The sequence below is a fragment of the Chrysemys picta genome, chromosome 2 (assembly GCF_011386835.1).
Source record: "Chrysemys picta bellii isolate R12L10 chromosome 2, ASM1138683v2, whole genome shotgun sequence".
Classification (NCBI taxonomy): domain Eukaryota; kingdom Metazoa; phylum Chordata; order Testudines; family Emydidae; genus Chrysemys; species Chrysemys picta.
This window is the reverse complement of record NC_088792.1, coordinates 51,780,048-51,792,242: the sequence shown is the minus strand read 5'-3', so window position 1 is coordinate 51,792,242 and position 12,195 is coordinate 51,780,048. Positions and strand designations below refer to the sequence as shown.

Below are 12,195 nucleotides of genomic sequence, written 5' to 3'. Positions count from 1 at the left end.
TTGCAGTGGTGTTCCTATGATTTCCTAGGTGCCCAACAGCATTTACAGCTCCAGGCCAAATATCCTATGGTCTCTGTATGCAGATATTGGACTCTTTCAACTGCTTGCAGAGCTCTTAATGCGCGTGGCCCAAATTGTGTGTGTACAAGTGAAGGCCAGGTTCAGGCTCCACTGAAAACCAGCCTTGTTTGCTGTAGACTATAGGCCCCCTGCCTTCCCAACGTCATTCTCATTGATTGGCAAATGGCTTTTTAATAAAAAACGTAGGGAGGCGGAATCTGAGCAACCAACTTTCAAGACTATTTACTTTTGGTGAAATGCCAGGGTGCTGATGCGGCTTGACAACACACCAGGGATCGGCAACCTTCGGCACGCGGCTCATCAGGAAAAGCCACTGGTGGCCAGGATGGTTTGTTTACCTGCATTGTCCACAGGTTCGGCCTATCGCAGCTCCCTGGGAAACGGCACGGGACAAGGGACGCGCTGGCCGCCGCTTACCGCAGCCCCCATTGGCCTCGAATGGCGAACCGCAGCCAGTGGGAGCTGCGATCGGCTGAACCTATGGACACTGCAGGTAAACAAACCGTCCCGGCCCGCCAGTGGATTTCCTTGATGAGCCACGTGCCAAAGGTTGCCGATCCTTGCAATACACCAACAAAATATATGAAAATTAGAGCTAGCTATCAGATAGGGCATCCTGGAGTACAAATCTTGATCAAACTCTTCTATCATGAACACTACTGATAACTTGGGGCATTCTACGTGTGTCATTGATATTTATTTGGGAATACAGCATATCTTATCTCCTGGTTAAAATACTTGGGCCCCGATTTTTAAAGGTATTTTGACAACGCCTAACTTCCGTTAAAAATCTGAGCCTCGCCCACTCCTCTCTCCCCAAGTATCCCTGCGAGGGAGAGGGGCCAAATTAGGAAACAAACGGTTAGTGTTTCTATTACAAGCCCCATGCAACTGAAGTCAAACTACACTCAGTGGTACATACATACTGTTGGACTCCTTGGGTTTGGCTCCCCCTGTTGGGGGGTACAAATATACAAATGGGCCCCCGAACCTGGTGCTTTCCTGCGTGGAGAAAGAAAATGTAGTGCTACTTTCTTACCCAAACAGTTATGGCACCACAATGAGCTGTCACTTGGACTCAATTGTGCAGATCATAATATGGTCCTCCGCTCACCTTACATGGATTGATGATGAGCAATTAAATTGTTATTGTTTACACTTAAAGCATTATTATTGGTAGCTAAGTTACTACTCTAACACCACTGGGGCATGTCACAGCTCCGCAGTACTCGTTCATGCTCTCTGCAGTCTCAAGGAGGGTGCTGCTCACAGTACCCTCACATCAAGTTTTTGAGGTGTTTATTTTTCCTCTACAGCTATACTATGAAGGCTACAGCCACAAAGGTACTTGGGTGCCTAAGTCAATCTAACATTTTGGTACCACTGACCTTCTCAAACCCACTGCTCAGCTGCCATCTGATCTAACCCTGTACATGTCTAGGTGTCTGCCTGCCTGTAGACATACCCAACGCCAGCTTAAATAAGTCCTGATGCCATCCTTCAGTTAATAAGCTGCTCAGTGCCCATGTACAAGCCAGAGACCCCCTCTCCCCAAAATGGTGTTTCCCCAGCCCCTCTCTCCACTGGGGCCCAAGCCTCGAGATGAATTTGGAGCACATGTATGGTTGGGTCGGTAAGGAAGGCTATATGAGTTTCAGGCTTGCATCCCCACGGATTTGGAATAGAAACTTGAACCCAGCTCTCCCACCTGCTTAGGCCACTCAGCTGTGAAACCTCTCCTGCAGTGACAATCTGTGAAAATTTTGGTTTAAAGCCTCATATCCCATAGGAATTCTGGGCTAGCTCTATAACAGGATTTAGGCACCTAAGTTCAACCTTCCCCTGCATTTTCCTCTTGAACAATTTGCAGATGGAGACCATTCTTTAATGTGCCCTTCTCCCTTGCACAACAAACAGAGCATGTGGGGTCACTACGGGGGACAGCCACCCCCCAATATGATGGACAGTTTTTAAACTCTGGTGATGTCATCACCCAGGATACCTATCTAAACTATATACAACAAAATCCCAGTCAGACTGTGATGGTTTACCTTATGCTATTCTACCACACACAACACTCCAACACTAGCCATGGACAGTGAGAAGGAACTGAAGAGGGTTGAGGCAGCACTGCCCCTAAATAGCCAGGGGAGGGACTAGAGCCACATGGCACAAGTGCTGCTCCTACAGTACTGCTAAAACAAAGTTCTCCTGTTTCAGTCATTGGGTGCAGACACAGCTGAGTGGAATACACAACTGGAACTACTCAAAGTCCTCCTCCTCGCAGGGCCCCCTCTCTATTCACCCAGGGTTTTTTTTGTCCCCTCCCCCCTCAAAAAATGGCTTAGGCTCCTCTCCCCAGCATTTCCTCATGGCTATCTTAGGTGGCTACTCACTCAGCGTGGTGGCTTGTGTGGATGCCTTTTTTAGGTAGCTAAATCTCCCTCTACTTTGTGAAATCGGCCTAAGCATACAGCTGGGGGCTGTGCATTCCACTGAGTTACAACAGCCAAGAGCCAGATTGTTTGGGCACAACTAGGTTTGAATCTGCACTCTGCCTGATTTGCAACAGGGACTATCAGCAAACAGAAAGGAGTCAGGAAGCTACATTACCTAGAGAAAGTCTAATTTGGGGGTTCCAGAGTCCTGCAGCAGAGGCTTTTTGGCAGTACAGATCTGCTCTTAAGCAACTGCCATTGAAACAGATGTGTCTGATCCAAATGCAGTACTGAAGCTCTTGACGATATACATCTTCTATAGTAGCATGGGATTTTTTTTTTTTTTTGTATTTCTATCCCTTCAGCCATTATGAATTTCAATTAACATACTAGGAACATAGTTGAGGATTTCAAAAATTTTCAAGTTGAAAAATCTAATTTACCACAATGAGGAAGTATTTTTAACTAAACATTCATTTAGCTCTGCAGTTAATTTCTCAAGATGATTTGAAATTTTCTTATTTCTATGGCAGTTTAGTGAATAGTGAACATTTGAGGATTTGTGCTTACATACTCAATTTTTGGTATATGGAAAGTTGTTTTTCAAATCAAAAAACAACTATTTGACTCCAACAAAATGGCATGAAACCAAGATTATCTAGTTGCTGGTGGCTTTATATCAGTAGGTTTATAGCACATCCTTTCTTAAAGGCTCTTTTAGTTTAGCCTCCTATGAAACATCTAAATCGCTTTCATAAATATGAATAGATACGTCTGAACATTATGCATATTGTAAACTTGGCAGTGGATAAGCAGGATGTTTCTAATGTTTTTTTTTTTAAATATTTCATTACAATTTGCAGAAATTAATTAGTATTTTTAGTTGCTTTGTATCCCCTGGAGCAAATGTTGAGCAAAACCAGTATGTATGAGATTATTTCCATGTCAACTAGAACCATAACAGGTTGAAACACCAGTGGTAGAGATACTCACTTAGTATGGATCGTTGTTGTTATAGAAATACTTGGAATAATACTAAATAACTTAATTCTTTAGTGTTTCACATATCATTTCCAAGCCAAATACATGAACCACTACTATTGTGTCCTTAAATTTTTACTAATAACTTTATTTAAATAAGACACAGGAACTTCTATACTGAAAAAATACAAAACAAAAGCCACACATTTCCTTGTGCAAAGCAATATTGTGTGATAACTCGAATACTGTTCAGCACAGTGGCTAGAAATAACAGTACAGCTATGTACAAAACTTTAAACAATATTTGACAAATTTCTACGGCGGGATGTACGATACATTTGAGATCAACAACTGCTGGGAAATTTACATGGCAAAGCATTAACTTTAACACATTTGGTTCAAAACCTTCAAATACGCTAAGAACAAATGTGCAACACAATTAATATTTAGTTTCTCATGGAAAATTAACTGAGCATGTAATGTCACTGTAAATATAGTACATCAGAGTTCATCCTGGATCTAAAAATCACTTTTTTTTTTTAATCTTTCTGGAATCCTAACACCAACAACTGAAACTACAGATTCATATTTGGACACTACCAGAGCATAGAAAGGTCACCATATTGCAATGTTAATCTAGAATGTAAAACATTAGAACAAATTTGCACTTACATCACAGAACAGGTTAATTTTTTCCCTTTAACTTCAATCTACAAAATATATAGTGTTTTCACCAAGGCCTGAGATTAGTAGGGTTCAAGATGGCTGTTGCTGTGTGAGGGCTTCAAAAAGGTTCTTCATGCGAAAATGGTAAAAATAAAAACAGACCTCCCCTCTTACACTCTCTTTGCAGCTCCACCCTAGAGTCAGAGCACTGACTGTTTTACAAACTGCAGGTTTACACCTTGTAACAGAATACTAACAAAACGTTCAGAAACAGGAAGGGAACTGGGCTTCTTTATTTCAAAAGAATACACAATGGCAGGATATTTTTTCCCAATTTTGCCAGTAGTTATTGGCGGTGCTATCTTAGTCTTTTCCCACAATTCCTCTTCAAAAGAAAAAAAAGCAATGGCATGAATTTAAATGCTGCAGTAGCTGCAGGTGGCTAATCTCTTCAATTCCTGGGAAAAGGTAAACCACATTCTCTTCGGAGCAGACAACATAAACCTAATTCCACTGAGCTGAAACCAATGGAGCAAGAACATCAAGTTTATTCTGCCTTTGGGCTCCTCTTTGTATCACAGGAAATTATCTTTGAAAGCAATGCTTTTGCAGTTCCAGCACAGTAAGAATATTAGGAAACAGTTCTTGCTATGTACTATTTTTGAGAAAGTGACCAGCCTGCAAGCCCAAAACTATTTTACTAGGGTTTCTTACCCACATTTTAACTGCAAAAGATTTATACAGTAGTAATTTAAGTAAATGAGGGTACTATGAGAAGCTCTGGTTAGGCAAACTATTGCTTCTCTCCTCCTTTAAAACATCCAGTCGCTCCTTTTGGATTTTAGTCCAAAAGTAGAATTATTCACTATGCAAATAGAATGCTGCTCATGTTGCTTGATAAAATCCGAGAAACCTAATTTCCAACCAGCAAATGAATGAACATTTCCAGAAGAGAAACTAAACATTAATTCAACTCTTAGATGGTAACAGTAGCTTAACTGCCTTAACATCCTTAACTGCCAACATAAACATGAGAGGAAATCCCCACCAACCCCTGTGAAACCTCAATGAATTTTCTGAAATTAAACAAAAACATTCTCGTCTTTTAAAATCCTTTCACACAAAACATGGAATGTTTTCTATGTACAGCCTAGTACTGAACACTTTATTTGCAACAGCTTAACAGTCATGAACGGAGCAACACCTGAAACCTTTAAATGCCACATTTTACATATATTGAAATGACAGTAAATGCAACAGTTGTTTTACTTGTAACCACATGACAAAGTGATGTTGTACATCACCGATTTGCTGGTTCTCCTCATGTTCACCCATGTCCAGGGTCATCATTCTCCTGGATTTGAATGCACTTATTCCAAGAAAGTGGAATGTAATGAGGAAATATTAATGCATAAAATAAGGAAAGGCAAAAGAGTGATGTTCCCTCTTTAGCTTTTTAGCTGTAAAATATTTTATATCCCAATATGATATACATTCCAAGTTACCTGAGTTTAGACTTCGAGAGAAGTACCTGAAGCTAGGCCATAGGGCGGGCACTGTGCAACTGTTGTGGCCATTTTTTATTTTTTTTTGCATTGTATGTATTACAGAAGTTAGAAACATAAACACCTGGATCAATTGTAAACATAATCCTGAAGTACAGTATTTTCCATAGGACACAACACAGCAAGACATTTTCTATTCAGACAGGCAACTTTTTTGATACAGAGCTTATTTATACTGTAGAATTTGAAACAGAACACAAGACACGGTACTAATCTGGTCATACTATGAAATGCATAGTCTCCACTTAAATGCTTAATGATACACGGTTTTTGCAAGCATTACTGCTTTTTCACAAAAAAATGCTGAATACGAGTTCTGTCCCTGCCAAGAACAGTGTTGAGATATTTTTAAGATGCTGATAAGTATTTTGTTTTGTTCTGAAAAGGTTGCCACTCCATGCAGATGTATTAGTATAGACTCCCCAGTCCTTGTTTCAGGGCAGAGGCCTGCTCCACCTTGGTCTAGATTATCACATAGCTCTGAGGAGAGGAGAGTTCTTCAGTCTGAAGTTCCTGCAAAAGCGGCTGCTGCTGTTGGGATGGCTGTTGTACTGAGACCTCTGTAGAGTCCATTGTGCTGGTGTCATCTGACAGAGATGAGAAGGAGACCCGAGATGAAAGCTGCTCAACAGTCAGAGTGCTCAAAGCTGTGCTTTGACCAGAGTTTGGAGAGTTCTTGAGAGTCAGGTCAGAAGCAGGTAGTAGGGGACCCAGAAGTTTTACAGGACAGAAAGCTGATCCGGTTGGGATGAAATTAACCTTGTTTTTGTCAGGGCATGAAAAGAGCGGGGCTGAGACAGGCTGACGAGACCTACAACGAGACAAATTATTATATACCTGACAAACTGAAAAAGTTTACTATGTGAACAGGTTTTGTAGTTCTACAAATTGCTAATATGTGAATGACAAGGAATGGGGTTAATTGGACAGAAAGGGGCAAACATCTTCCATATTGGTAGTCAGTTAACTGTTTGATCCACAGCATTAAAATAGTATTTATAACAAAAGTGACTGGATACCATTGGACAACATGCAGCTTTCAGCAATCAAATCTACAGTACGTATGCACATGGAAAAGTATCATGATGATGAACTTAGAAATTTTAGTTTGACAAAAATATTGAAACAGCGGCATATATTTAGGAGTATTAAATCCCTTTTTTGAGAAACTCCATAAGATAAAATTCTCCTTTCCTCAAATCCAGATATTGGTTTCGAGTCTTCCTCCAGAACCCAACAACACTGCTCCTTAGCCAGCAGGGACTGCTCTGGAGCAGAACATGCCCTACTGGCTCCTTCCATCCACAGGAGCTATGTGTATGCAACCTACAGCATAGCCACAGTACTGCTGCTCTAGGGAAAAAGAGGTGAAGGCCAAGAGTTTAAATTCTGGTCTCTTGCACAATAGCGCACAGTGGGACCCCAAAACTACTAGACAAACGCTCTAGTGTAAATTTGCTAAGTCTGTATCTACTTTATACACATTCCCTTTCATTTTGTATATATATGTTTTACACATGTCAAAATATAGCTCAATACTGACTGACAAAAACTGCCTGGTCCCAGCATTTTCCTTTAAGCTAGGAACATTTTATAAAATGAACACAAACTGATAGGATTATAAAGAAAAGGGATTTATAAATGCTGGACATACTATTTTAAAACTAAGTATTCCATGTTTTCTGCGTGTCTCTTTTCTTGTTTGTCTTTTATAAACACATTAAAAAGTTCAAGCATAAAATACTCCATTCCCCTTCAAGCCAACATAAACACTTCAACTTTTTTGCCTGTTCAAACTCTCTAAGAACAGCTTGCTCCTGCAAAACTCATCAGCTGGAGTAGTTTATTCATCTGCAATTGAATAGGTTCAGTAAAAAGGTTTACTGCTTTGCAGATACCAGCTGATATAAAAGGCATTACTTACGACATTTCCTCAAAGACCTTCACTCGCTCACATCCCTCTGGGGGCTCTCGTTTGAACATGTAGCTGTTGTTTGGTTTGGGAGATGAGGCATACTTGGGCAACGGTGAGCTACTCCCACTGTCTGAAAATTTAAAGCAGTTATATTACTAGTGATTGAGAGTGCTTTTTCATTAAATTTGATTTCCAAACAAGATGCCTTTTTCACAACTTAGCCTCTAATGCCAGTTCGCCTCTACCACAATGCTTCCTTTATTGCAGACTATTTCTAACACCCTTGTATAGCACATTTCTTCTGAATAAAAGCTTCAGTGCAGCAGTAATCTACCATACAACAGCACATAATAGGAGGATATTTTTATCCAGAACACTGCAGATTGAATAAAGCAGAGCTGTAATCCTGGAACCAAATAAGTGCTTTATTATGTATTTCAAAAAATGTAAATGAACAGGATAATATGTATAGCACATGCAGAAGAATTAGAAGTGGTTATGATAATGTGGAGTTCTGTATGCCTTCACATTGCATAAACATGGTAATTGAAAATGAATGTATACAGCGTATACTTTATTAAAAACCTACAGTCCTTAGCAGAAACGTTGCCCTCAATAGCCTCCTGAGTAGCACAGGAGTTAAAGAAAATGAAACAGGTTTGTAGTACAGATACGGATTCCTCCCTCCAACCTTGCCTGCATAATCTAGCTTTTAAGTACCTATAATAAAGTAAAGCTTTTAACATTCTTTGTACCCTTCCTTCTAGGCACCAACTGTATGATATGGGGTTTTTTTTATTAACCTCTTATTTTCTTCACAGTTTTACTGTTCCTATTATAAAAGTGAACAATAGAACCATATAGAGCTGATATACCTGAGATACTGAGCAGGTTTTTCTGTTTCTCTGATTTGTCAGAAAGCAAAGACTCATATTGAAATAGTCTGGTAGGTGCAACAGGATGATGTTTAATATATGGGTGGGGACGGACTCAAAGGGTTCATGTTGTCTGATTAAAAAGAAAATTACCTATTTTTCTCATCTTGGCTGTTTAACAACATCTAGCGTAAAAATCTTTTATTGCACTGAGAAATTAAAATGTTTTAAATATTAGTATGTTAATATATTTCCCACTGGAATTTGAGGAATTTCTTAGGGAGACATCCACTTTGCTGTTAAGTGGTCTTTGTGATACTGGTAGCATGGGAGGCAGAGCTAACATTACCCATCCTGGTTCATCACGAAAATGGAATGTCACATTTAAAGAGACAATGTCAACTTGAAATCTAGTCAGTTTCAAAAAAGGAGTTAAGGATGGGATTCAAAAGTGATTAGGAGACTCACCTGGGAGGTGAGAGATTCAAGATCAAGTCCCTGCTACAGATCAGGCAGAATGGAAGTTTCTGATGGCTTGGCTGAGGGCCTAACCACTAGTCTAAAGGCTATAAGGGGGCCCCACCACAAATATTTTTGAAGACAAAACACTAACCTGGCTTTGGCACTTAACTCCAGGAGAGGGTTCACGGCTGTGAATCCCAAGCAGAAGAAGATGCTTTCCTCTGGCCCAGAGATAGGCACTTAACTCCCTGGAAGGGGCAGGGCTTAGGCCAGACCCCTTCTCCTCAGCAATTCCCACTGGCTAGTTTAGGCAGCTCTCCACTCAGCACACTGGCTTTTGTAAATCCCTTTTTATGGCATCTTGCTCTCCCCACACATTGTACAGAGAGCCTGGGCACTTACCTCAGGATTTTGAATTTCAATAGGCTGAAGGGCACCAAAGTCCTGCTTGCAAATCCCACCCTAAGAGTAATTTCTATTTCTGTACCTATCTGGAGTTCTCCAGACAATTTCTGTGGGTTCACATACACATTTTCCTATTTTTGAATGTTTTATTTTCCCCTGTTGTATGAAAGGCCAGCAGAAACAACAAGGGAAAATATAACTGAGGCCACAATCTTGCACTGTGATCCACTAGCACAGACTCCCCATATCCCATGCAGAAACTCAGTGAATTCATTTTAAGTCCACTTTGAGAACCCACAAAAGAGTCTGCAAAAGTTCCGATATAATCATCGCTCATAAATATAAGATACTGAATTTAAATGTTAGGTGTTTTGATAGATCACTATTTCATTTTTAACGGACACTACCAACTTAGCTACACTTCCCTTTAACAGTACTGCAACTGATTTGAGGAAATTTTTTTCCAGTTTCTTTACTTCCTTAACAGCACTTCTGCACAGCCTGTTTCACTGTTTCTCCCTCAACAGGCAGAATGGACTTTTTAGTTACAGGATATTAGGTGTTACCTGGAACAAGATAGGTAAAAAGTTTCCAAACAGTAGTATGATTTGTCAAGTTGACAGTGTCAAGATCCTTTTAGAATCTTTCCAATACTTGGCCAGCATGGCTGACCCCATATAAAAAGGTCATATGTTGAACCCAGAACAGGAAGAGTAGACTGAAATGTGGGAGATGGAATGTAATCCTGTGTTCATTCCTCCTCTTCTAGCATTTAAAATTGAAGCTCCAGGTTTCCACCTAAAATCTGTTTGGAAATGAGACTGTATTACTGTTCATTGCACCAGTCAATGGAAAACTATAGATGTAAACTTAAGAGAGATAACAACTGAATTCAAAATTTAGTCAATTTTAAGAAGATCTACAATCCTGTTTAGCCAGCTCATCAATTGATCAAGTTTTTAGCATGTTTGGATTTGTTTGCTTGAAACTGTTATAGGACAAATTAAGTAAGTAAATTGGTAAAAGTGATTAATATCTAAGGGTAGATACGAAGTAGGGGGATGATTAACAAGCTAACACAAGCTAATGGGTGTGTGTGTTACTTACAGAATAGCAAGCCTTTCATTTTGGACAGAATGTGTGATTTTGATGTCTGAAGAATACATATGCTTATGAAGTGAATCACACAGTATGTGCTTTGTGCTTCATTTCATAAAACCTTAAGTTTTTTTTCTAGAGCTGTGGAAACAAAATCACAAGCCTGTAATTATATCAGTATTTAAAGCAGGAAGGACAGTCTTTACAGTTTCTTAAACTGGTCTTCAGTAGTGTTGGAATCTCATATGGTAAAGTTTTTAGTGAAGTACATACCTCCAGTCAGAGTCGGCTCTGGCTTTTTTGCTGCCCCAGGCAAAATAGCCTCCCACCACCCCCCGGCGGGGAGGGCGCCGAGCCCGGCCGCAGCCCCGCTCTCCCCGACCGGCTGGAGCGCCGGGGGGGGGGGGAGGGCGGCGAGCCCGCTGCGGCTCTGCTCTCCCCGGGTGAGCACCGCCCCCCTCCAGGTGCTGCCCCAAGCACATGCTTGGTAGGCTGGTGCCTGGAGCCGGCCCTGCCTCCAGTAATAAAGTTCAGAAACCTCAACTGTAATTCTAATATTAAAAAAATAAGTAATGTGTATTTTAATAAACCTGCAAATATTTCTTCCCAAAACACCATCCCTTTGGGAGGCAGGGATGCACGGTTTCTTTCAAAGAAGTCATTATTTTATCTCCATTCAACAGCTAGTGGGGTGTGCTCTACAAACATACGTCAACAAAACAAGCATACTGTACCTCCGTATCTGATCTTAACCAGGTCAAGGTTCCAGATTCCTCATGTCACTTCTTAGCTACTCTGAATGGCTACTCTGCCTCTGTACCGTCAAGCACGTGTAACACGGATAACATTTTGAAATTTCTAAAATGTTTTTTAAATACCACTAAATAGCTTGCATGGTGACTGAAAGTTTAAAATCATATTTCCCCTCCATTTTTCACAGGACTGTTAGTTGTCAACACTGATTTTGCTGCTGCAAAATATGGTTCAGATGTATCTTTGTATCTTTCCCGTTTTGAGTAACATATGCTTAGTTTATCGACACAAGTTTTTAATATTGTCAGTGCTGCAAAGCCAACAATGCCACAGAAGAGCAAGCTCAATTCTGCTCTCCTTGGAACAGTATCAACAACATTGTCAGTTACATTTCCAGTACCAGAAGACTTATTGCTGATGAAGTTACATGAGGAATGGTGAACACTGCTTAATTTTTTCATGTATTGGGCTGAATCTGCAGTGTTGGCAGTTAAAAGCCTACAATTTTAGTAAATGAATGAATCACATTTCATTAAGGGGGCAGTAATAAAAGATTAATAGGAAACAGTCAAGATGTAACACTTAAATTCAGTTTTTTCACTATTACTACAATGAAGATTGCCTTGGCAAACAGTTTTGTCTGGCAGGAGTTCCAAGTTATACAACTGTAAACTTAAAATTTAGACATTTTATATGCAGTTTTATGCTTATGTTTTAGAAAATGTTTATGATTTAACCAACTATTAAACAATATGATTATTTTCACTAATAAACACACACAGATTAAATATGTAACAAAATGTTTTTTAATCTCTAGATATGTTTCAACAATGAGAATACCGTCCTGTGACAGTACTTACACAAAAGGGACAGATGTAAGAGGTAACCGGCAAAGTTTAACTACTAATATTGAGTGGCAGATGGACAACTGGAAAACAAACAAAAAAAGGAAAATA

General features: G+C 40.0%; 1 protein-coding gene across 2 annotated transcripts in view; it reads right to left on the bottom strand.

The window, feature by feature from the left end:
* Window positions 1-3,627: 3,627 nt before the first annotated feature.
* Window positions 3,628-12,195, bottom strand: part of GLCCI1 (glucocorticoid induced 1) — a 98,404-nt gene continuing 89,836 nt past the window's right edge. For both annotated transcript variants that reach the window (XM_005299877.4, XM_008163419.4), the window contains exons 7-8: window positions 7,656-7,776; window positions 3,628-6,542 (exon numbers count right to left, since the gene is read on the bottom strand). In XM_005299877.4, coding sequence (XP_005299934.2) covers window positions 6,194-6,542; window positions 7,656-7,776 — 470 coding nt within the window. In that variant the 3' untranslated portion in view covers window positions 3,628-6,193. The remainder of the gene's footprint in view (window positions 6,543-7,655; window positions 7,777-12,195) is intronic.